General features: G+C 37.0%; 1 protein-coding gene across 1 annotated transcript in view; it reads right to left on the reverse strand.

Annotated features, from left to right (window-relative positions):
- LOC121299106 (transient receptor potential cation channel subfamily M member 3-like) overlaps positions 1–27,508 on the reverse strand; it is a 300,327-nt gene that overhangs the window by 158,182 nt on the left and 114,637 nt on the right. The window contains exon 5 of the mRNA XM_041226653.1: positions 11,721–11,845. Coding sequence (XP_041082587.1) covers positions 11,721–11,845 — 125 coding nt within the window. The remainder of the gene's footprint in view (positions 1–11,720; positions 11,846–27,508) is intronic.

A 27,508-nucleotide genomic window follows, 5' to 3' on the forward strand; every position in this document is an offset into this window, starting at 1 on the left:
TAGAATGGAGTGGTGCACAGTGATTTATTCCGTGTGAAGCGGCTCATTAGTATGCAAGTCATTATTAATATTATTAATTATTGTTGTTGTTAATGTACGTATGTATTTTCTTATAACAGACGTCCTTATCTAGGGCAACTTACAGTCCTTACAAAAAAAACATTACAAAAATCAGATCACTCCAGACACGGAGCAATAGTGGTTTGACACACTGGATCACGGCTAATACTGAGGAAAAAAAAAAAGGTAACGTACTCATATTTGTGTGACACCTGTCAAAACTAGAGACAGAAGTATAATCTGCTTGAATTCTGTAGAATTTGTGATGGCCTTGTAAATATTTAGCTTATTAGCTATGCTAATGCCTGTGATAATGATAAACATTAGATACAAATGTATGCATGTGTGCAAATTTCATATGCTTAAGCATAAAAAATTTTAATTGCTCCGAAGGCCAAATCTGAATGAAAATTGTTTTGAGATAAGCGTGACAGTAAGTTTCCATTACATGCATTTAGCTAAGTGCCCTATCCTCAGCAACACTGAGAAAGGCCGCAGTGCCCAAGGGTTCACCGTAAAATATTCTCCAAAGACTCTGCATTCCATACTACTGACTATGCCATAGAGGTGTGGTAGGAGCAGGGGGCGTGGTGAGTGGGGGGCAGTTGGAAGGATCTTTCAGTAGAGGTATGAGTAAGGGATACAGGTGCAGGTTGCATCCTCAGGCAACGTTCTTGGCCGGTTACATGCTGAGATTCCCATCTTCTGGCCTTCTGAATAGAGTAGTGTCAGTGAGATTTTGGCATGATTCTTTTGTGATTTTTGACCAATTCAATGCAAAATTTTTCCTGTTCATTCAAATTCTGAGGACTTCTCTCGTGCACAGCCTTCTTCAACTCATACCAAAGATTCTCAATCGGATTTAGAATGGGACTTTGACTAAGCCATTCCAGAACCTTGATTTTATTCTTCTTTAACCATTCTGAAGTAGATTTTGATATGTGCTTTGGATTGCCGTCATGTTGGAACATCCAGTTACACTTTAAACCAAGTTTTGTAGCAGTGGGTTTCAGATGACTGGCCAATATCTTTGGGTTGCTATGGAATCCATTTTACCATGTACTGGAACTAAATTTCCTGTGCCATTAGATGAAAAAACAGCCTTATAGATGGTTATTACCACATCCATGAACATCCATATGATGTTCTTTTCTTTGTACGCTTGTAAACCTTTGACCAGAACTAACATCCATCATTTAATGTAATTTTGGAAACATTGGTGGCATTTTCCTAAAAGAGTGGTTTTTTCCTTGGCCTGCGACCATTGAGACCTTCACCATGCAATACCTGACCTATGGTTGAACTGGAAACTCCAGTCCCACTTCCAGCAAATTCACTTTGAATATCTTTGGCAGTCAATCTTGGAAGGTTATTAACCTTCCTCACAATTCTTCTACTTGTTTGAACTTGGTGCTAAAACCTTCTTTCTTCCAGACTGAGGGAGCGTTGTGATAGTACTTCTTGAGATTATAAATTTCCCTTGGGGTATGTAAACTTTTGATTACAACTGTATATAAGAAAGTGGTTGAAAAAAAAGAGAGAAACTATTAAAAAATCCACCTTCAAATCTTCTAAGTTCACCATGCTCTTGTACAGGGTGTATTAAAAATCCTGGCCCAGTGGGCAGGACTTTTGAAAATGCAAATGCATTAACCCCGACTGTGGCTAATATATATAAATCCAATAAAAATTATAAAGCCTGTGGGCTGGTTGCACAAATTTATTGGACTTGGACTTAAAATTTAAGCCCAAAATAAATACGTGGGATATACGTTCACCACCAACACAGTTTGTGTGATACCGTGCTCTTCTTTAAGTCTTGTCTTTAGGGCTACATATTTTTTGATTATTATTGACAAAAAAATTGTAATTAAACACTAGGTCCAAATTTATAAAGGGGAAAAAGAATCCGCAAAAAGCCACTTAATGTGCGTGTTCAGTACGGCCACACTCAGCGTCAAAATAACAACCTATTTTATAAGACCAAAAATTAGGTGAAGCAGGCGATTCCGCAATCAATAAATTTAAATACCCTTCACCGCAATTAGCGGTGGAGAATTACACAACTCTCACAATAAATAACGGATTTGGGTCAATCCTGCGTGTGCAGGCTACACATTCAAAAAGAAAAATGTACCACTTCAAAGTTTGTAGTCTAGGTTGCTTAAACGTTATGACACATTAACCAGTTACTGTGCTTCGCATATTAGTTCAACATCTTATTTCGTATAGAATAATTCCAGGCGTATAGACTTTTCAAACTTCAGAAACAATGCGTTTTATTTACTTACATCCATGGCAGTCAAACGGGTGGAAAATCCTTCCATTGTACAGCAATATATCCAACAAAAATAACTCCATACAGCTTCATACGAACAGTCTTCAGTTTAACTATGACTTATATCTTCTTAAATTCTTATGCAGTTACAACTCTCCTATTTATGTATGCCTGTATTTCTGACCATGTATGATTTTAAAGCATATCTGTATGGTCTATAATATAGCTACATTATTCAGATGTGCCTACAACCAGCTGTACTGTATTTGCTCTAGCTACAAACTAACTGCGTCATGTGTCCCTCTGTACTTTTTTTTCACATTTTCTTTCAAACTCAAATTTAACAATACTGCCTGAACCAGTATTGCTAAATACCAGAATGCCGTATTACAAAACTTAAATTCTGTAGGCATTATTAAAATAAGGGTGGAGGATGAACCCTCATTGTATTACATGTATATGAAACTTTTTCTTTAGTGCGTCTCGGAATATCGTTCCATCTTTTCTTAATCTCCTCCACCGTTTTTATAGTAATGCCTAAACTCTGGAAGTAAAGACTCTCGTTATAACCTTGCTTTTCCACTGTGGTGAGTCCTTTTAGGTGCTTCTAATAACCTTTTTTTTTTTTTTTTTTTTTTTTTTTTTTTTTATGGATTCTATATTCTCTATTTGTAGACTTTCTGTTTTGTCATGTAATCTATGAAACATGTATTGAAAATTGGAGTTGCAATATGGTATTATAAACCGCAATTTACAAACTGACTTGATCAGAAGGGTTAAAAAATGTGCTCTTTGCAAAATGTTATTAAATGTTTCTTTGTCCTTGAAAACGATGTCTCCTTGCTGCAGACACGTCTCCCACATCACCTTGCCTTTTATACAGCCTACTGTCTGACTGCGACAAATTAACGCCTGCTTTTCAGAGTTCTTAAAATAATCAAGCAAATGCGAGGCCCGCAATTACCGACAGCTTTAATAAATTAGATGGAATATTTAATAGACCTCATTTGAAAAATCCCCCTCCAATTTTAGCGATTTCATTCAGAAACACCCCAGAATTACATATGTATCAAGGGCTAAAGTGCCAGAGACATTGCCTCCGCAAATCACGTGTTAATTGCGTGTTTATGCCATTGCGTGTTTTATAAATCCCATCCAAGAATTCAGAACACTCAGCGTCTGCTTTATGGTCGTAAAACATGCACAATCCTTTTATAAATCTGGGCCTAAATACCATGCTAGCTTCTTGTTACCCAGTACCTATAAGTTTGCTTTCAACTGTAATACAACTGAATGTATTGTTTATTATGTGCTTTCAAAATAGTTAATAGTTTAAAAACATTATGCATTGGATGAGGCAACATGCAGTTTTTTTCAATCACTACTTACTGCCTTGGATATGCACAGATGGCAGTAGTTTAAAAATATATTTAATTCCTTTGAAAATCTTATACATTATCAATGTTTTTAACATGGGCATTTTGCCCCATCCAAGTCATGAAACTTTGTTCTTGTAACTTGTAAGGTATGAATAGTTGACAAATGGTGTTATTTGACATTGCCACGGTCTAATAACTAACTGTTAAGCTTTATTTATACCAGTGGTTATAGGTTTTCAATCTGGATGTCTTCAGGAAAAAAATGAAAGAATCCATCTTGGTTAATGACTATGCGGGAAGTGGAAGTGCTGTCGGTGCGGTGGAACACAACTGTACTCTTGATAACATATTCTGTATGGTTGACCTGCACTGCCTGTAACATTGTCATGAATCAGCTGTGTGAGGGCTGGCATTAGTATTTCAACCAGTTAGCACTAAGCAGTTGTGTTTACTTTATGATAGTCTCGTATCAGCTGGTTTCGCTGTGATAATTGAGCTCAGCATTGTCTGATAACAAAACATGAAAAACATTCTCTAGCATCCAGCACTACATTTAAAACAAAGCAGAGCAAGGAATAGAGACATAGCTGAAAGGACTGTGTTTTTTAAAATAAGTAGGCTTCCATTTAGATGTACTGTAGTTGGTTTTGTTGGTACAAAACTATATTTTCAACATAAGTAGTATTTTAATTCCGAACTATATGATTCTGAAAATATCACTTGCCAAAAGAGACACCACGTGGACTGTAATATAGTACATACTTTTAAATCAGGTATGTATTGTAGCAGCATGTAAAATTCTCCATTAACGTCCCAACAGCAAAATGAAATAAAAATGTTGCCATTGCACAGAACTGCCTAAAATGTAAAATGTAATGCAATTGAACAAAAGATTTAAAAAAAAAAAAAAAAAGGTTTCCAGAATTAAAACAGTATCCAAAGTCACTATTCAAAATTGCAATATATAGTGCTCAATAACATCCTGATGTCACAGTTCACTTGCAAATGAAAATGTACAAAAACAACTAAAGATCACAGATTAAAAAAAAACAAACAAACAAACAAACAAACAAAAAAGAAGCACAGTATCTAAAATAGTTTAATGATTAACTGTTTTACATTACTGTTTTACAATTAGCTTGTCTCATTCGGAACTGGAGGAAGCGCAATCTATAGTAAGGCATGACACACCTATTTAACTTTTATATTTTACTGTACTGCATTACAATAACTTAGTTTATGCGGGTTGTTATATACTGTAAATTATTTTACATGGTTTTACAATTCACATTGTGCATTGCCAGAGAATAGTGTTGCTTGCATTGAGAGTATAACGTATTTCATGTTGGTTTATTTTTCTGAACTTGTTTAGTATTTTAAGCTAATTTTAATAAAATATAAGTGAAAAATAAAGTTACGAATCTGATCAAAAGGAGTCATATATACATGTACGCATACATATAGACCTAATGTCCTTCTATCCCATTGTATTCACTCACTCCTGTTATGTGCATACTCTGGTTATGTGCATGACCTCATACTGATGCAACCCCATGCAATTATGCAGAGTCGATTGTATTCTACAGAATAACGATGCTGCAAACACTAACATCATCATACAAACTTAACTTTCAGTGTTTTCTGACTTCCTAAAATTCAAACAAATCCAACTAGGTGATGTAAATAAACACGACATTCACAAACTCAAAGACGGACTCCTCAGAGAATTCTATGCCATAATGAGAATATCAGGTGGACAGTTCTGTGCCAAAAAAACCTTTAATAACCATGTGCTATGGACTTTAAAAACATTACTTTCTTGACTGATTCATGAAACAGATATAGACTGCAGACCTCGGCTCACAGTGGGAAACTAAAGGCCCTTCAGGAAGAACTATAGTTACCTCTAGGGCAATGGTCCCTGACCTTTACTGTCCCATGGGCAATAATACTGAAAAAGTAACATTCTGCAGACAGCGTCTTCCTTACTCAACCTGTCCTCATGAAGAAGCATCTGTGCCAAATACAGGACATACGTCTCAGAAACTAAAATATATGCAGTAAAACAACACTAGCTTGCTGTTAAAATGCACAACTCTACTTGCTTGGCAACTACAAGACTGCATTTGTGACTGTTCCTACAGTGGTTTGCAGAAACATTCACCCCAATGCAAAATTTTCACATTTTGTTGGCACCTGAGCATACTCCACATTGATAAGGTTAAAAAATGCATATAGAATATAAATAAGTAAGATGTACAGAGAAAAATACATTAATCTCAGGTGCTTAAGTATTCAACCCCTTTGCTACTGCAGCCCTAAATCTGCTCAGGTGTAAATTATGTGTTTGAAAGGTCACAAAATTAGTGAAATGGTTTCAGCCTGTGTGTACTCAAAGTGGTTTAACTTGTAAATAATTTCCCACAGGTATATAAAGACTTTCAAGCTGCAACTCACACAGTGACCCAACAAAGCAACCATGAAGACCAAGGAGCTTTCAAAACAAGTCAAGGATAAAGTGGTAGAGAGGCACAGAGCAGGAGAAGGGTACAAGAGAATTTAAAAGGCACTGATTATCCCTATCAGTACAGTGAAGTCCATCATTAAGAAGTGGAAGATGCACCATACCACCCAGATCAGGTCGCCCTCCCAAACTAAGCAGCCAGGCAAGCAGGAAACTGGTTCAGGATGTTACTCTGAAGATGACCTTGAGAGATCTGTAAAGTTCTGTGTCTGAGATGAGTCAGTATTCACACATCTCCAGCACTTTTCACTCAACTCCTGTCCAGTGGCTACCGGTGCTGACCAACATCACACCTCGACACATTAGGCGCAAGGAAGCAGTGGTCAAAATCGTCAACAAGATCCAGTATAACCCGGCACTACCATTGCATGACTTTATCCTCCATCCACCAAAGGTGCGTCTGGAATCTAGACGCCCAGTCTGTCTGTTACTTCCTGACCCTGATTGGTCATCAACAACCCAGTGGCAAGAGGAGTGGTTCCAGAGCGACACTCGCAACCAATTCCTCATTGCCGACCCAACAGACCGTCCGCCCGACTTTGACCTGTCACGACAAGACTGGACTTTACTCAATCGCTACCGTACTGGTCACGGTCGGTGTGCAGCGTGTCTTTATGACTGGGGCCTCGTAGACAGCCCACTCTGCTCATGTGGGCAGAAACAGACAATGCTTCACGTTGTGGAGGACTGCCCACTGACAAGTTTCCCGGGTGGACTCCGTGCTCTACACACAGCTGTCACACGTCAAAAATAAGCCGGTTCCTACACAAAGCTGGCCTGTATGGATGGGTGGTAAAAAAGAAGCCATTACTCAAAAAGCCTCATCTTAAAGCACATATGGAGTTTGTGAAAAAGCATTTAGATTATACTGCAGATATGTGGAAAAAGGTTTTGTAATCAGACGAGACAAAAATTGAACTTTTCGGTTTAAATTTCAAGCGTTACATCTGGCGCAAGCCCAAGACTACTCATCACCCAGTCAGCGGCATCATGTTATGGGGATGCTTCTCTTCAGCAGGGACTTGGAAGCTTGTCAGGATAGTGGGGAGAATTGATGGTGCAGGCAAAATCCTGTTTGAGTCAGCCAAACTCTGAAACTCGGAAGGAAATTCACATTTCAGCAAGACAATGACACGAAGCACAAAGCCAAAGCCACACTGGAGTGGTTGAACAAGAAGATAATTAATTTTCTTGAGTAGCCCAGTCAAAGTCCTGACTTGAATCCAATCAAATTTATGGCGATACTTTGAAGATTGCAGTCATTTGATGATCCCCAACAAACTTATCAGAACTGGTGCAATTTTCCTGTGAAGAATGGGCAAAAATGTCACCATCCTGCTGTGCAAAGCTAGTAGAGACCTTCCTCGGGGTTGTGTGTTCGTAAATGGAGAACGGGTGTGGACAGGAGGTAAAAACAAACAACAATTACTACTACGTGCTGGAGAACCAGCACGGTACTTGTTTGTGTCTGTTCGTCCACTTGTTTGTCTGTCTGTTTATTGTCTGTTCATTTTGGCTACTGTGCCGTTTTATTTTACAATGTGTTTTTGTTCAGATCTTTTATTTTTCTATATTTAATAAACCACGCAGCAGCGCATTCATTTCACTCACCATATCCCCTTGCAGTGCTGAGTGTGTTCATTTCTGGTCTGACGTCACCACACATGCCATCCTGTTACAGGGCTGAATACTTATGCAACCAGTAAATTTCACTTTGTACATTTTCTTTGCAAGTTTTGCTGACACTTAACCTGCTCCTCATAAAGTAGTGTTCAGTTTAACCACTACCACTTTGAGTAAAAAAAAAGTTTTTGAAAAACTGTGCACACATTATTTGTAATTCAACAAAATGTGACATTATTGGTAGGGGGTGAATACTTTTGCAAATCACTGTATATCAAAAGTATTTAACATTCTGACACATATATCTGTTTTTTTATATATACATATGTATAATGTGACTTTGCTACTTGTGTACCCTGAATCTGCCAGTACAGCAACTGAAAGATATGTTGGATTGTTCAATCGTATTTAGACATCACAAAATACATATTAAATGTTGGCACAAGTACTCGAAAACCAGGCAACCTTCAGGTTTTAATCACCCAATGAATTAATTTGACAATTTACAGAACATGTAGAACATATGACAACAATGCAGATATTGTACAGATATTGTTTCCTAATGAAAATATAAAATACTAAGCTTTTCGTTTTTACCAGAAATAAAGGATTGTGGCCACTGTATTACTTAACAAAATATGTAAACCGTGAGCATAAAAATGTAATTTACCGGTATTGTTTATTTTAGCTACGATTAATATATTGTATTGTATATATATAGAAAAAAAAAAAAAAAAAAAAAAAAAAACTGTCAGTTGGTAATGCTAAGTAATATTTCCTGATATGTATTTATAAAAAAAAAAAAAAAAAAAACTAGTGCATTTAAATAAATAATCCTTAAGACAATAAGACGCTACTTTAGTAAAACAGATGTATTGTACATTAAAGCTATGTTGAATACTTTGTGTAGTGCGACACCTGACATTGCAAATCCTCTGCTAGCTTCCCAAAGTCTGGTGTGTACAGTGTTATGGCCAGCTTCAGCTTCATGCAGTCATTCAGATGAGTATCAGCGTGATATATCCTGTGACTTGAGGTATTTCATTGCAGAAAACGCAATCTCACACGATCCGAAAAAAGCCGAAAACAGCACTCATGCATGACAAATTTCTTTCAAAAAGGGGGAATTTCTGTTTCTCCACAAGTGTCCAAAATCCCTCGTCAGATGATCGAGACCAGTTCTAAATCATTCTGAAGAGTGATTATTTCCATCTCTAGGATGGCATTGTCACGTTTCGCCACATATGCTATCCTGGATGTGGTTTCACTGGTATCGGTGTCAGTGAAAGGGTTTTGAAGATAAATGGCTATGGGTTCCACGTGTCTGAACTCAGTTGTCTCTCAAAGTCTTCTTCAATTTTTTCAACATGTTCAGCATGTATTTCCCTGTCAAAGGACACATTTTCTTCCTGCTTCTTCTCTTGGCCTGGAAAGTGAGTAAAAACTCCCTTCTTGATTTGAGCACTTCACACTCTCAGCTGTTTTGGAATGCATTTTCTGATCCAATCAACTGTGCCAAAGTTTTATCCTTCCCTTGAAGCTCAAGGTTCATGTGTTTGTTTAGAAGCCACATTGGCAAGAAACACCAAATCAGTGAGCCATTGTTGATCACTGAGCTCCTGGTAGTGTTGCTCTCTTTCTTCCAAAAATTGTTTTACTTCTGGAAGGTGTTCCTAGAAAAACTCCAAAACCATTGCACTTCTGAATGCAAGATAAGATCACCATAATGCACATTAAGTTCAGACAGGAGTGTCTTGAACAGCCTATGTTGCAGTGCCCTGGCTCGGATTAAGTTAACAATCTTCACAATCACGCTAATGATGTGCTCAAAATTGAGCACTTTTGCACACAAAGCCTACAGATGTATGATGCAGTGATAGTTAAGAAAATTGGGGAAGTCAGGGTTTTTTTTTCCCATAGCAATGAACCCAATCTTCTTTCCTAACATTGCAGGTGTACCGTCAGTTGTTACTGACACAGTTTTTTGCAGCTGGGAACTGATCTCCTATAAAGAATGCTTAAAAGCTCGATAAGCATCTTCACTACGTGTTTTGGCAGTCAATGGTACAACTGCCAGCATGTATTCTTTACAGTATAATCCTCAAAAACTGCCCTGAGAAAAATGCACAACTGAGCCGTGTCACATACACCTGTTAACTAGTCTACTTGTAGGCTGAAAAATTTGCAGCACATCAAATCATAGCCTGCAGGTGACATTTTTTGACATTGCTTCCATTCTCCATGTTACCAATTTTGCAGAGAGGTGGACATCTTTAATGGCAGACATAATTTCAGAAGGTTTTTTTTTTTTTTTTAAGTCTTGAAACAACGTTTCAGAAGCTGCAAGCATAGCTTCCTTAACAACCTCACCATCTTCAAATGGTTTCTTGTTCTTTGCAAGTACATGCACAGCTTTGAATGATGCAATTGTAGCTGCTTCAGACTTACTAGCATGTTTCTAAAAAGATTGTTGCGCAATCAAGGCTGCCTTCAATTCACTCACTTTTACTTTCCTCAAGTAACTCTTTGGAGATACTCACTTGCAAACTTCTTGTGGTTTGTGGTAAAATGTTGTTCAGCGTTGCATCTCTTTGCCACATTGACATATCCGTGACAAATTAAGCACACACACTTTTCATTGGAGCTTGTAAAGAAAAACTCTTTTCACAATTCTTCTTTAAAGTTGTATGTGTTCTTGATTTCTTTTGCGGAGGCCCTGTCTCACGTTCAGACCTTATTAAAATGTTTCTCTCTACATGAAAACATACAGTACTATGACCTTTAAACTTCAATCCACTAAAGCTGGATTGCATAACTTGCCTGTCACTCAAACTGCTGGTACTTTGTAATGGGCGGGGAGGAAGGTAGCTCACAAGGGATTATGGGGCATGATTTATTATTTTTTTATTATAATTTTTTTTTTTGAGGTTGGAAAAATATATAAATATGTAATATTTGCAGGGGTTGCGGGCAACAGTGGAGGTTCTGGCTCGCAACATGTTGCCCATGAGCCACGAGTCGAGGACCTCTGCTCTGCGTGACAATGCAGCTGCGGGCATTATAGTCTCCTGTTGGTAACCCTCTAGGGCAATAGTTTACTATACACCCCCTTTCCAGTCCATATGTACTAATATATATACACACACACACACACACACACTACCGGTCAAAAGTTTTAGAACACCTCCATTTTTCCAGATTTTATTGAAATTTACACAGTTTAATGTCTCAATGTACTCTGAAATTAAGGCATAGAACAAATAAACAATTGGAGATAAAAAATAAATCATGGAATCATTTTGTTTAACATAATTTAATCTAAATTTTTGCCTCATCAAAGTAACCACCTTTTGCAGATATAACTCTGAAATGTACATTATTTTTCATTTTTTGGTAATCTAAACTTTTTTTTAACCTCTGGCAGTTTACCGCTTACCTTTGTACCATTTCAGGTTATTCACTGGACTTGACCTGCTTAAATTTCAATAAAAACTGGAAAAATGGGGGTGTTCTAAAACTTTTGACCGGTAGTGTGTGTGTCTATATATATATATATATATATATATATATATATATATATATATATATATATATATATATATATAGACACACACACACTACCGGTCAAAAGTTTTAGAATATATATATATATATATATAAACATAGGGCTAGATTTTCCATTCCCATGTAAGGCATTCATTATGGAAGGGGCAATTTGCCTGCTACTTGCCCATTGGGATAAATATAGACCATGGAATTATATTAAAAAAAAAAACAATGGCCTTTGGTGAAAATGCCATTGACTTAAAACATGATAAGAAAAACTTAAATAAATATTTAGCAAGAAAAGACCAACATCTTTTCCAATGAGATCCTCCTGGTTTTCCACTATACCCCAAGGAGCGATGCCGATGGAGCAGATCTTCCCTCTTGATTTTGATGCATGGTCTTTCAATGCATCCCCAACATGGTGAATCACTCCTGTAATAAAAGCAAATAAACTAGTTAGTTCACACAGCTCTGTTAGACAGAATCAGAATGTAGGCATGCTCTTCACGTGTAGATTGGATCAAAGAAATTATTTCTGATGGGTCAATAATATAATGTTACGATCACTTATTTATTTGATCTAGATATTACACTAACTTACCACATACTGTTGCATAAATACACAGTTAAATAAATAGCATTTATATTTTTATTTTATGATAAGAAAATTTGTAAACCAGCCTCCTCTATCTGCGGCCAAAAGGGATAGTAAGGCAGAGGGCTTAGAGGCAGTAGACTTTTATTATTGTATTCTGACTGACACTTTATTATTATTATTATTATTATTATTATTATTATTATTATTATTATTATTATTATTATTATTATTATTATTATTATTTTTGTAAGTAGTAGAAGTAGTCGTGGTAGTAGTAGTATTTTGGCAGGCGCCGTTATCCAAGTAGATTTACTGGTGTTACAGGGGGGTACAGGGTTACAATGTAAGCTCAATATTTAAACAGTGTAGTTTACAGTAAGTGCAAATAATACTACTCAAATACAATATGAAATAGGATGAAACAAGTTAGGATTACAACAATTTATATCTACAATAACATATTAGAAGTGCAATAGTCCAAAGCTTAGGATCCTGTAACGTACTGCGTAAGTGCAGTCTAAACAGGTTTGACATCAGTTTGGCTGTTAAAGGCATTTTTTCCACTATCCAACAGCGAAAAAGAAAACAGTAGCCCATCATAGTTTATTATAATATACGTAACTGTTACACACTGCCAGCATTTTGTAACTGCCCTGGCGATGGCGGCATCCGGGACATTGTGTTTGTCTTGTTATGTCTTGTTTAATGTTCTGTGTATTGTACGGGTACGGGGCACATCTTTAGTGTAGGTGTGTGCGTGTGCGACTGGAGTGTGTGTGCGTGTAGTGGACAGGTTCCCCGGAGGAAGGGGCGGGGGATAGCCATGAGCGAGAGAGCGCATGTGGACTTGAATGGAGAAGGAACTGTGAAGGAAAGAAGGAAAAGTTGAAAGGAGCACCTAACTGCCAAACAGTGAGCAGACTTCCCGGTTTAACCAGGACAGTCCCAGTTTTTTATCAGCGGTCCTGGTGTCCTGACAATTTGCTCAAAATCTCATTTTTCAGCTCCTTCATGTAGCGCAACACACTCTAAATACTTTTTTTTGTTAAAATAACGTAAATAGCTTTTAGTTTATGGCACCTGCAGTGAAAATTAAATTAAAAAAAAAAAAAAAAAAAAAAAAAAAAAAACAAGGCACTAGGGTAATCAAGAACATTATTTTTATAAAGTTATTAACACAGGCATGCATGTGTATTCCTTAGTAAATAACCATTAAAATAACCTTTGTTTAAATTGTTTAATTAGTCTTGTCAATTATTTAACAATTTGTCCTAGTTTTGAACTTTGAAAATCTGGTTACCCTAACTATATACCATACAGACGAAAAGAAAATGAAAGAGGTTACCTGCGCTGGGGAACTAAAATAGTATAAATATGACCTCCAACAAACACTAACAGTGAAAAAGAAAACACAAACAACTAGATTTGTTCCCAGAGAAAAGAAGTGGTAACATAATATGAAACTTATATCTCACTTTACAGATGCTCCCGGTGTCACAATGCAATAGGCATACGGCCGTGCAGTGTTTTCTAGGAATATTAATTTATCTGGTACACAATGAAAGGTGTTTTCAATCAAGTCATCACTTGATGGATTTGTATTTAACTTTCTGTCAAGATGTTTTTAAGTGTTCTTATCATTACCGTTCTTACCATTCTTACCATTCTTACCATACAACGGCTTGTGTGCCCAACAAAGCCTTTGCAAAAACTGTGCACAAATGTGGCGACACCAATGATAGCAGCTTCTCGGGGTAATGTCATTACTAATGGTGACTGTCCATCATTCTGCATTCTCACTTGGCTGTTGTGTGAAGTTACTATATTGGTAGTGAATGTGCAGACGGTTTTGCGAGGCACAAGCAAGATTTGCGAATTGTTAAAAAAACTGCTATATTCCAATGTCTCGTAACTGCCATTTTGGAATATCTCTCATTTTGTGCCAAAACACTATTTTTTTGCGAGGCACAAATTTAGCGAGGGGATTGAGACTGGTTTGGTTTCTTTTTGTTACTTCTGCTTCCTTACACCTCTATACCCCCATCACAAAGCTATCGGCTAAGCCATTTTTATTGAGGTGTCATTAACTTTGACAACCAGTTGACCAATGGACTATTAGCCATAATTCGTTAAGGAAAGCAGCTGTGGATTTTTCGTGGGTGTGCATACATGTGGGAACTCGTGACATCTAGTGGTCAACCCATTACACTGCAGACAATAAACAAGCTCTTATCATTCTCATACTAACTTTGATTCTGCACCACAGTAATCATGTAAGTCTGCTTTTAAGAATCATCTGTTTATAGAATCAAAACACACGAGACCGACGTGATTCTTATAAGCGAACTGCACTGTCTATTAAATACAGCACAGCAAGCAAATTTCAATACATTTTAGATATTTTCATTAGCACAATCTGAGAGCTTAATTTAGTAAATCTGTTTTTTTTTACTGCAGTCAAGTAAGCTGCAGTGCATTTTATTTTTAATTCCCTAAATGCATACTGTTTTTCATTATGGTAACGTCTTAAGTGCATATGCTTCAGTCATAGTCACTCAAGCATGTCATGGTCGAGGATGAATGATCAAATGATTAAAAAGAAACGAAAAACATTTTGTCATTGTCCATCATTTATATACTTTTTTTTTTTCTGACCGCTAAGGGTTAATCACCTAATTAGAGAGACAGTTGATTGGACGCTGGATATGGAGTGATTTCAGCTGTTGAGTTGCAAGCTTGAATAAAAGCGATAAAAGAAAATCAGAGATAAAAAAAACACACACACACATATGCCATGTCTGTCAAGAGAGCAGCACCTTCATGCAATTGGAATGTTGGAGGCTGGACTAGGGCAGCGTACTGTGGCTCGCCACCTTGGGTGCTCAAAGCCAGCAATTTCAAACATGGAGAGACGGTATAACCAGACACACTCTCTGTCAATGACAGGCCACGATCTGGGAGACCAAGACTCATAACACCTGCCCAAGATCGACAGATCATTTTGCAGCATCTTCATGATGTCAATTGTTAACCAGCACAATAAAAAGTCACTGCACCTGCTCTAAAACAGAGTTTGTCATTTTATGATCACATGTAGTGAATTTTATCCAAATATAAATTTATTTTTATGCTCAAATATAAGAGATATGTTTCTTTTGATGCTCAATATATACAGTAAGTAATTATTTGGCTTTTAACAAACCCTTCTCATTACTACTTTAAACCATGTTATAAGTTTTTTAAGCACTGTTACAAGGTTTTCAAAATTAGCTAGCAACCAGTGTAAATTAACAAAATGTCATGAAAATAATTTTAATGAAGTGCTGTAATGCAGCAAAAACCTCTATACTTAAACAAAAAAGGAAGTGAAATGGTTACCGAACCAAGCTGAAAAAAAGTTTTCTTTGTGAACTCCAATAAACCAACGTTATCTTTCACTAGACAAGTCGTAGAGTGCCTAAATAAAGTTCTGTGTCAACATGAACATATTTATTTATTTTGTCTGTTGCATCTTCTTAGCAGTCGCAGCTGTTCCAGGTAAAATAGATTGTCTACCGTCTGGAGTTTAACTATAATTTAATTGTGTAGCAGATTCCCTAGTTGGATGATGAGCTGACAATATCTCAGCAAAAGATACACTGTTTGAGCAGAACAGACATGAGGAATAAAAATAAATTCAACGACGTCTTGGATTTTAATAATTTTTCAAGGTCTGTGTCAGAGAGGGATGGATAATGTGCAGACAAGTTTTTTTTGTGTGTTTTTCTGTAGCGTTTATAAACTGCTAAAAATACATTATTTGAAGTGACAAAGTTTTTTTTTCTGGTAACTGGTCACTCAGTTTTATAGCTTTACTGTATATTTGTAACTGTAAACAAGATGGATTACTTTACTTTAAATTCTATGAGGCAACACAGTGATTTCAAATACATAACAAGGCTCCAACTGTCCATCCAATATACGGACAGCTGGAACCTTGCTCGACCAATCACATTGCTTGTTTCTCGTTCCATTGCCAGCCCTGATTATAAATATATTATGAGGCAGAGCCCTCAGTATGGTTTGTTTCACCGATTGAAACACATTGACCCAGACACAGAAACTGTATTTAAGTTTCAACGCGGATGCACACTTTTATTAAACACGAAAACGAAATAAACACAAACAACAAAACAAAACCTAACTCCCACAAAGTACTAGCTAAACTTTAAGTTTTCTAACTAAAGCGTTAGAAAGCATCAGTAGATGTCGCTGTGACTAGGCTTGTGCTGTAGTGAGATAAGCAGGGGATATAGGGGAAAAGCGGAAAAGATATACACCGTACAGAGTAAGAGCTGGTACCGCGAGTGTTAGCCAGGCTGTGCAAAAGCCGTCACTGGTTTTCTTCTCTAACAAGTACACAGCACACTCTCTTACCAGTTCCCTGGTGATACCCCTAATGCAGCATCCAGCTCCTTTTTTATAGGATGTGGCTGCTTCCACTTAGCACCAATTATTACAATTAGGAACAGTCACATTCTCCCATGTTTTTGGCAGACAGGAATTAACCCCGCCCCTGCCAACCACCACTAAAACATCCCCACTATTTACAGGGCTATATATATATATATATATTGGAGCAATCTAGGTTAACACAGGCAGGCGCCTCATAAAGGGCGAGGCAATCCACACACAAGTGGAGGTTGGGCGTGAACCCGGGACCTCTCACACTAAAGCATAGCGCCGATACCGCTGTACAAAAGAGTCGGCTCCTTTGCAAGGAGCGTATATCTGGCTTATGTCTTTGTGATTACACCCCCTACCAGCCCTGCTGCTGCCTTCCCCCGTGCATGCTACAATCTCCCCAGCCAGCCTCAAGTCTGCCCTGGAGTTGCTCACCAGGCTACAGTCTGACGAATGCATGCCGGGGTTCCCACACCCCACTGCTAACACCAGTTGTAATGAGCCCAGGCCGTTGTGGGGATCACTGCTCCCCAGTCGTACCATAAATGGGGGGGGGGGGGGGGGGGGTATAAAAATAATCTTTATTTTATATAGCGCCTTTCAGAAATATCGGAAAGAGCTTAATAAAAGTGAAAACAGAAAAAAACTAATAAATAAAACATACAAAATATATTAAAACAGTTGGAATTAAACATGCAATGACAGTAAAAGTCAGCAGAATGCCAATTTAAATAAATGGTTTTTGATGAGAGGTTTAAAAATAGGCAAAACCCAGACACACGGATCTCAGAAAGAAGTGTGTTCCACTTAGGAGCATAGGAGGAAAAATATATATATATATATATATATATATATATATATATATATATATATATATATATATATATATATATATATATATATACTAAAACAAAAACATTGTCAATGTAAAAAAAAAAAACAAGTTAGAAAAATGCAACAGCCGTTTAAAGCAGTGATATCAAACACAAAAGCCAAGTTAGGAGAAGCAATTGGGGCAACCTTGTCAAGCATCAAGCAAATAGGCACAATTGGAAAGGTGCTGGGGTCCAACATTCACACAATTGTTGCTTCTACTTTACATTGAAATGCTCATCCCCTTATCAGCTGGGTTTAACCAGAATAAAGATGCTAAGACACATGTGTCGAGGAAAGTGTTCAACACAGACTGAAGTGTTCTTGATTATCCTTACAAGCACTACTACAGAGAGAAAGACAGACAGGGAATAGGAGAGGCGTCATCACAGGCGCAGACAAGTATGCTTTGGGAAGACACATGGACAACAAGCAGGTAAGGCACAGGTAGATGAGAGCACACCTAGACGGACATTTAGCCCATACATACAAGAATACGTGAAAGAGCATGAAGCAATATATATATCTATACAACAATGAAGATGATGAACAAGACCAATAATGGCAACGAGTGCAAGGGATAATGAGAATGCAGGGTAAGTGTATGGGAAGAGACAATTGATGGGGCAGGCATTGCAGATCCAGGGCTGGGGTGTTGGCGCCTTTTTTTTGTTTGTACATTGTTAATGTTTTTTGTTGCAGATGTGACTTTTGAGCTGATAAGGGAATGGTCACAACCCCCTTGAAGTTGTGCAATGAGCATTTCAATGTAAAATGGAGCGATGAAAAAAAAAAGAAGCCTAATTAGAAGCAACAATTGTGTGAGTGTTAGGCCCCAGCACCTTTCCAATTGTGCCTATTTGCTTGATGCTTGACAAGGTTGCCCCAGTTGCTTCTCCTAACTTTGGCTTTTGTGTTTGATATCACTGCTTTAAACAGCTGTTGCATTTTTCTAACTTGTTTTTTTACATTGACATGTTTATTTTTGTTATAGATATCACTTCTTTTTTACTTCATCAAATAATGAATAAAGCAAGGGAAAGGTATTTGAGAATGTGTATGGTAAATAGACAGAGAGACAAGACAAGAGAGTAATAAGAGAAATGAGAAAAGATTTAAAAATAAAATAATGGTAGAAGGGACAGTATTGAAAGTGTAAACATTGTATTCTCTTAGTTGCAGATGTACATCCATGAGTGGTGAAAAAAAAATAAGTCTATTTTGGTAGGTACTCATATATTTATATTTACGTAGGTACAAAACTACAATGTTATAAAAAGGTACATATGCATGTCAGTGCTAAAGGGTAGTATAATAACATATTGTAATGCAGAAAAAAAAACATTATTCTTGTTATACAGGTGTGTGGCAGAGCAAAGCTCTGCCCTTTTTAAATTGGCAGTGATGGGGTTAAATTTCCCTACCTGCCTGGGATTATTATGTTCAGGTGACTGGGGTTGATTAGCTGATGAAATGATTAACTTAATTAACAATCAATCAGCACCCAGCCACTTGACATAAAAGGAGGCCTCTGCTTCTCATTTGGGAAGAGGGAGTTGAGGAAGCAGGTTTGTGTTTGTGTTTGTGTTTGTGTTTGTGTGTTTTGAATCCAGTGAAGGCATTGCCCAGCCTGGAAACCTTATTTTTTTTTGTAAGTTTTGTTTTTGCTTTATTTGTGTCTAAAGATCTTTGTTTTGCCCTTGTGCACTTTATTTATTTATTTATTTATTTATTTTATTATATAAAATTAGGATTTTTTGAACTGCAGTCTGTCTCTGGGCCTCTTTCCACTTGCCAGCCTGCCGCAAGGTGTTATGAACTTAGGCCAATGTAAGGCATTTGCAAAGCATTCGATCTCTTCATCGATCCATGTCCTTTGCCTTTCTTGGCCATGGTTTGACTTCAATGAGTGTATCATTGGCATGCACCCATTTTCCAGTAGCACCAACAGCAAGAAAAGACACACACACACACACACACACACACACACACAGAACACACTGTCCAGTGGCCACGCCCCCCTGCTTGCACCACAGTTCTGACTGAGGTCTCAGCTGTCAATCTCGCACACAGGAACACCTAGAGTGTGAGCGTAGTGGAGCGTGCCAATTGCATATGGAGCGGGGGAGCGGAGCAGTGTAGTTCATTCAGTGGACGTTTCCAGCCCGCTCCTTTACAGCACTGAGAAGAACTGAGCCCAGTTTTATTTTTCTTAAATATATGTTCCGCCATGGATTTTGGACAAATGAGCTATAAAATAAAAAGGTGACAAATGCAGATGCAGTCACTTTACAGTATTTTCCATCATGCCTGTGCATGGGAACCATTCATTTTCCAGTTTCAAATCACGATTAGGCATTTTTATGTTTTGCAGACTTGAGAATTGCATTTTTTTTAAAAGCTTTTATTTCTTTTATATTCAGTGTTGATGTGGCAGTAATTATGATTATATATATATATATATATATATATATATATATATATATATATATATATATATGACTGATTGCTGTATCTACTATAGATACTAATGAGAGCAAAACAAATACAAAAGAAAAACAAGGGAACTGCAGATCTTTTCAAGAAAGCTGGGAGACTTTGTATAAATGGATTTTATTTTTTCTTAAACTCTGCAATAATAGTTCTGCTTGTGAAGCACTACACTATAATTTGACAGAACAGGTGATTTATTTGCACTGAGCATAATCATATTTTCCCATTGGTGCTTGAGAAATCACTGCCTGTGCACCTATTATCAGTGAATAAAGCCTGGTTTTCAAACAATCTGATTATCGCTCACCAATACTGTATTGGTATAAGAAAAGTGGCTAGATCAGGCCGTCCCACCAAACTGGATGACTGAGCAAGAAGGATACTGATCGTAGAGGCTACCCAGAGGCTAATGGCATCTTTGCAAGAGCTATAGGCTTTTATGGCCAAGACTGGTCAAAGCATGCATATTTGACAACAATATACCAAATACTCCACAAATCTGGTCTGTATGGTAGGGTGGCAAGAAGGAAGCCATTAGTCAAGAAAGCCCACCTTGAATCCTGTTTGAAGTATGCAAAAAAAACACTCAGGAGATTCTGTAGCCATGTGGCAAAAAGTTTTGTTGTCTGACGAAACTAAAATGGAACTTTTTGGCCTAAATGCAAAGCATTATGTTTGGTGTAAAGCCAACACAGCACATCACCCAAAGAACACCATCCCTAATGTGAAGCACGGTGGTCGCAGCATCATGTTGTGGGGATGTTTCTCATCAGCAGGAACTGGGGCACTTGTCAGGTTAGAAGGGAAAATGAATGCAGCAAAGTACAGAGAAGTCCTTGAGGAAAAACCTTCTGCCCTCTGCAAGAAAGCTGAAACTGGGACGGAAGTTTTCTTTTCAGCACGACAACGACCCAAAGCACACAGCCAAAGCTACATTAGAGTGGCTAAGGAACAAAAAGATAAATGTGGCCTTGAGTGGCCCAGTCAGAGCCCCGACCTAAATCCAATCGAAAATTTGTGGCATGACTTGAAGATTGCTGTTCATCAAAGATCGCCAAGGAACTTGACAGAGCTTGAACAGTTTTGTAAAGAAGAATGGTCAAATGTTGCCAAATCTAGGTGTGCAAAGTTGGTAGAGACCTATCCCAAAACAGAGTCACAGCTGTAATTGCTGCCAAAGGTGCTTCCGCCAAGTGTTAATGGAGACTTATCCAATTATGATCTTTCAGTTTTGTATTTTTATTATATGATTTTTTTCTCAATAAAAACTTTTTTCCACTTAACAGTGTGGAGTATGGTGTGTAGATAAGTGGAAATATATTATAGATTATAAAATGACGACTCAAGTGTCTAAAAAAAAAAAAGGTTTTCTGAATAAGGTGTCTAGAAGGGCTAGTATTCTGATAGTATCTAAGTGGGTATTTGGTATCACGTTTTCAGAATACTGGTATCCAGAATATGGACTGATTCTTTCGGAACACTCTGTTTACATGGCATGAAATAGCTATTCAAATTTCCCACTATTCCGAATACAACTGGAATCCTGATTGAACAGGACAACTGGAACAGTTACCCAGATAACAATATGGGTGCAGTAAATTTCACCTACCATGCGCAGTGAGTAAACTCTGTACCCCTTATATAAGAAGTGTGTAAACAACATATTGCCCAAATTCAAAGTGGGTAAACGCTGTTTACCCACATATACCCTTGACTACACCACTGAGTAAAATTTAAAAGAAAAGTTTAAAGTACCTTGTATTGCCAAGCAGCCTTCCATCCCGGTACTAACTCGGCACGCATATTATTATTATTATTATTATTATTATTATTATTATTATTATTATTATTATTATTATGTTTACTCAAAATCGTATGTGTGAATAGGTCCGGCAATAAATGTTAATACTGTATGTTAATAGGTAAATATAGTCCGTTTTTTTACTAATGAAACATGTACTTTTTATATAGGTATATAAATATCAATTGTTGTGGATAAACACATCAGCCAAATCAATTCATATGTATTTTATTAACTTGTTTTTTATTTCTACATGTATTTATTTATAAATGTATTTATTCTTCTATGCATTTGTTTAAAACATTTATTTCCACCAAATAAATTATTCATTTACTTATTTTTAATTAAACGAGGAACTACATTCTACCAAACACTAAAACTGATATTTTCAAACAGGAAATAGAGCTAGGCCCTGTGTTCTTCAAGGGTGTCATGTTGCAAGTTCAAACAACATTATTTTTTTTCATTATTTTTTTGTGCTACATGCTATAGAAGAACAATTTTACCTTAGTTTGACGACTTATATCTCATTGTGTATAAGAGGTATTTACGTTTTTTTTTTTCTTCAGACTTTTGGTACTGGTACAGGTTATGTATGGGATGTAGTTCATTATGACAGTTAATGTTGCATTATTGTTAAAACAAGGGAACTTCGGATAGATACCGTAAAGGAGAAGGGAACGGCACTTTATGTGAGAGGAGTCGGCATGGAGAGGTATGAGAGTTTTGCAGGCGCTTTGGTCTCTGTGTATTGAGTGTTAATAAACAGCACAACGTTAACGTATTATCTGAGTTGGTTTGTCAAACACAACAGTACATATGTTAATTCTAAGTGATTTAGTTCTGCCACTGCAACATGGTGAAAACAGCAAAACTCTTGGACCTGTATAGAGACTTCAGGTAGTTTCAAACAAGTTGTTCTAACTTGTACGAGGAACTACCGTTCCTCTCAATACACACACAATGCACGGCTGATAACTACAGTGTCAATGTTTTGTTTTGCACAAAAAAATGTTTTTTTAACCAACTATAGGAAATCAGTCTGACTATAATTCTGAATCAATTTCTGCAAAATTGTACAACATTTAACATGTCGTAAATTTTTACATCACTTTGAAAAGGCAGGGTGCGAGCTGACATATTTATGAACAAACCGGGTTTACACTGCACGATTTTTGCTGATCGCCGACGAGCTGAGGAGTCGGCGACTAATTTCTTAAAATCTGGGATAAATTGAGGTTGTCGGGGACAAAATGGTCGATAAGTGTGAGAGGGTCTACGATGCCCCATTAATAGCTTCTGCGATCTCCCGACGATCTTACGACATCCCGACAAATTTCTAACATGTCAGAAAACTTTAGTCCTCGACAAAGCAATTTGTGAATTCGTGTGTGAGGGGCTACGGGCTGATTTCTTGACGAATGCTGCCAGCAGCCAATAGGACAAGCTAGCAACAATAGCGATGAAGAGAAAGGTTGTGCCCCTCTGACATAATTGACATTTCACTAATCATCATGATCGTCATTGAAGGTACCTGGTAAGTAAATAATTGTTATAACTTGTTAACGCCAAAGCAGGTACTGTGTGTGGTAGTGTGTGCCCTCCTGGCAATCAATTTCTACAGTCACACGTATTCGCTATCCCTTTCAAACCCCTACTGTATGCTTGTATTGCTAATTTATTCAAAATACGAGGAGAGGGGTGCGCGTCTGTGTGTGATAGAAATAAAGAATACAGATTACGCTGTTGTACATTTAAACCTATAACAAACTTATAGTAGCCAACTATTAAAGTTGTATTCTAGTCTGTTCAAAACCGCAACACTCGCTCGTAGTACAAAATATTTATTAGTTTAAAAGTCTTCAGATTATTCATTAGAATTTGGTATTCTGATGAAGATCGCTTGACAGCCAAAATCCCACACCAATCTTTTAATCTAATAAATATTTTGTACTACGAGCAAGTGTTGCGCTTTTTGAACAGATTAGATTTTATTATTTTGGTTGCACCTCGACTTGATTTGCATGATCAGTCCGTATTGGCCACGTCTGTTAAACCAATTGCGCGTCCAAATGGATCTTCTCTGTGTTTTCTTTTTTTCTATGCACAGACAACAGCGATCGCCTCCTCGCTTGAGTCCACGATTCTCCCGAATGATGTCTACGATTCTGCAATGAAAATAGGCGCAGTCCGTGACAAGATATCTCGTGTAGTGTGTGTAGCTTGCAATCCCCAGTTGAGAAATCGTAGTTCAATCGGTAAGTGTGCGTGGCGCTGCGTCTCCCGATTGCAAAAATCGTGCAGGGTAAGCCCAGCTTTAGTGTAACACGCTGCATGATCGAATCTTTTAAATGTAGCGATACCGTGCTAGAATTAGCTTTCATTGTCAAAACAGTATGGTTGTGTGTGTAACCTTATAGTTTATAAGGTCACACAATGGAGGGTTCAACAATATAATAATTTTTATTTTTTTAAATCGCTATCTTTATAGGTGTGTATGATTTGTTAGTTACCGATATCTCAGTCAACAACTGAAAACATAAGGGGAAAATTTTGTACAATTTAATTTGCACAGATGAAACATAACTGTTAACCATACTGATGATGACATATGAAATGCTTAGATCACAGATATGATTACATTCTTGTAGAACTTAACGATAAAACAAAATACATTTAGACAAGGAATTGCATTAGTTCCATTACTTAGTTGAGCACAAGGTGGTCTCTATAAATACTTTCTGATTTAATTATTTTTATATATGGTATAAATATTAGTTGAATAAACTGCTACAAAAGACCATTTTTTCTACCTACTTTCCAGGCAGGTAGCAAATCCTCACAACTGCCTTAAAAACTAAACTTCTAGCTCTGATATTATATATATTTTTGTTGCGACTTTCTGTTATGTGGAATGTAATAAACGAGAAGCAAAACTGTGAGTTTGAAACATCATTTCCACATTTGTTTTGTTTGGAGTGTTTAAAGTTTAAATTTCATTTTCGTTTGCTTGTTCGGCTGTAAAAATGCACAAGTTAACCTTGTGCTATTAGTTTATGAAAGTATGTCTATGGCCACTGTTTACTGTGAAGAAACAGCAATGGGAAGGAATGAAAAAATAAATACAACAAAATGTAGTGTACACTTTATATACTATTTATTTTGAGTATAAACAAAACTTGAACTGTTATTTGATTTCCTTTGTTTACTAGTTAATTCACTGGTGTAAAGTACTACACAACTTATTCTTTACTCCTGGGATATTTTTCTATTTTAACATCATATCTATGGGAATTTATTTATTTTAATGTATTAGATATTGAAGGTCTTGTGCAATATAAATATATATTATATATAATATAAATTTTATCATTGCTTTGTAAAACATAATACATGTTGCATTTGCACATCTGCTTTGTAAAAAGATTATACATGAGCATTGTCATGCATTATGAGCATCAACAATTTACTCAAAGCCTCCACTAGTGTTTTCTACTATTATAACAATTTTGACTTGCATAAAGAAGGAAAAACATTGAGTGAAATAGCTCAAAATCATTTGATTTTCAAGGTGTGGTATTTGAAGCATAATCAACAAGTACAGAGAAACATCGTTGTAATTGACAAAACCAGGACTGCCCAAAAAGCTAACTAACAAGGATGAGCAATACTTGAAGATAATATCCTTAAGGAATAGAAAGAAGACAAGCGTTGAATTAACAGAACTGGCAGAAGGCACAGGTGTCATCCATCAATTTACAGAGCATTAAAAAAGGACTCGCAAAAGAGTACACAGAACTGCAAACGCAAGTCAAGGAACATTGCTAAGGGAGCTAAAAACCAATTCCAAAATGTGCAAGAGAACATTTTCAAATACTATTAGCAAATAACACAAGTTTTTACAAAGGAAGATACTGACAACATGCCCCACATGATCTTCCTATCCAGTTTTAAATAACTTTAGCATAACTGAGGCAGAAGTGTTAAAGGGACTGAAGCTCTTAAAATAAACAAATCCCCTGGGCTGGATGAGATTTTCAAGGTAGTACTCAAAGAAATGAAAGAAGTAATTTACAAACCGCTAACCAAGATCATGCAAGACACAGGGGTGGTACTGACAGACTGGAAAATTGCAAGCAATACCGATCCAAAAAAGGGAAACAAAACTGAACCAAACTACAGACCAGTAAGCCTGACTTTCTATTATATGTTATGGAAACTATAATAAGATCATCTCAACATGTAATTGACAAGGATGCAACCAGGACTGGAAGATTTCCAGAAAGCCAAAAAGCTGTTGGGATTCAAGGAAACACAACAAGGGATGAGCAATACTTTAAAATCAAGCAACCAGTGGAGTACCTTTAAGGAATAAGCAAACTTGTTAAAGCAGACACACAAAAGTAGGAGGAGTGGCAAACACTGTTGCAGCAGCAAAGATTCAGAACTGGGCAGACACATGGCAAATGACATTTAATAGAGAAAAGTGTAAGGTACTGCACACATAAAAATGTGCATTATAAATATCATTTGGGAGATACTGAAATTGGAGAAGGAATTTATGAAAAAGACCTAGGAGTTTTTGTTGACTCAAATGTCTTCATCTAGACAATGTGGGGAAGCTATAAAAAAGGCTAACAAGCTCGGATACATTGTGAAAAGTGTTGTGTCGTTGTCAATCCATCAACATGTCCAAATCACCTTTGATTCCAAAAGTTCCATAGTCCAATCACAAAAAAAGGGTTCTTGTGCATATTTTAACCTTTTAGTCTTGTTCCCCTGTATTCTTACTGCAATAAGCTACTAACAACCAAACGAGCAAGATGGGCCAAATTTAACAATCCACAGCACATTTGACTGTCATTTTTAACCTTTTAGTCTTGTTCTTACCACATAGATTTTAAGAGTGACCTTCATACTGTTGATCTGATGGACAATGACACCTGTGCCTTCTGCCATTTCTGTTGTCAATTCAAAGATTCAATATCTCATGTACACTTCGGTTTCGTCAACATTTGTCAACATTTACATAAATCTTGTCAGTCATTGTTATTGTGATAAATTGCAATATGTCTGCCGTTTTTGTTTTCAGAATTCTAGTGGCCTATGGATATCTACCAGTGATTTGACCCCTTTTGAAAAGAAATGCTGACCTATGATGATGTGCTGTAATATCAACATGTGACCTGTTTTGACCAATCTTGGCTAGAGTATTTAAAAAACCTATTTTGTGTCGGCTGGACTTTCATGTTGTCCTGTTTGTCTGGTCTGTCTTGTCCTGTGTATGTGTTGCATGCAGTGTAAGGGTGCCACCACATCACTAAGGGTAGGCAGAGGAGAAAGAGGGAATCTGGTTGGTTGGTCTGGGTGGAGTGGACAGGAGCAGTGAGGGGGTACAGTGCTCCAGTTATTTTTTTTCAGTCAGCAGTAATACTCCCAGAATTTTGTCAGAAGAGTAATTTTAAATTTCCCACAAACTGCAGCAGTAGTTTTGTGATAACAAAATAAGTCAGGGTTTACCCTGGCTTTTATATTTTTGTAGTCTTTTATAGATTAATCCTTTGAATAAACTTGAATCACTACTGGTACAGAATCCTCAAGGGGCTTAGACTCTGAACCTTAAATCACTGTAAACAAATATATTCCACACTGTTGTGTAACATACTAGTCATACATCATAACACAATGTATTTAGTATGTTTATTTTGCAACTTTTGTAGTGGTTTTGCAATATAAGACATTGCACTAAAACCGAAAATATCAGTATAATTTGTTTAGCCGTATTGTGATTTTCATGGGAAAAAAATTAATAAAAAAAAATAATCACTTACGTTTTCAGGTTTCCCTTTAGAACTGTTAGAAGGGAGGAACTACCATTACTTTCTTA

The sequence above is a fragment of the Polyodon spathula genome, chromosome 2, assembly GCF_017654505.1.
Source record: "Polyodon spathula isolate WHYD16114869_AA chromosome 2, ASM1765450v1, whole genome shotgun sequence".
Lineage (NCBI taxonomy): Eukaryota > Metazoa > Chordata > Actinopteri > Acipenseriformes > Polyodontidae > Polyodon > Polyodon spathula.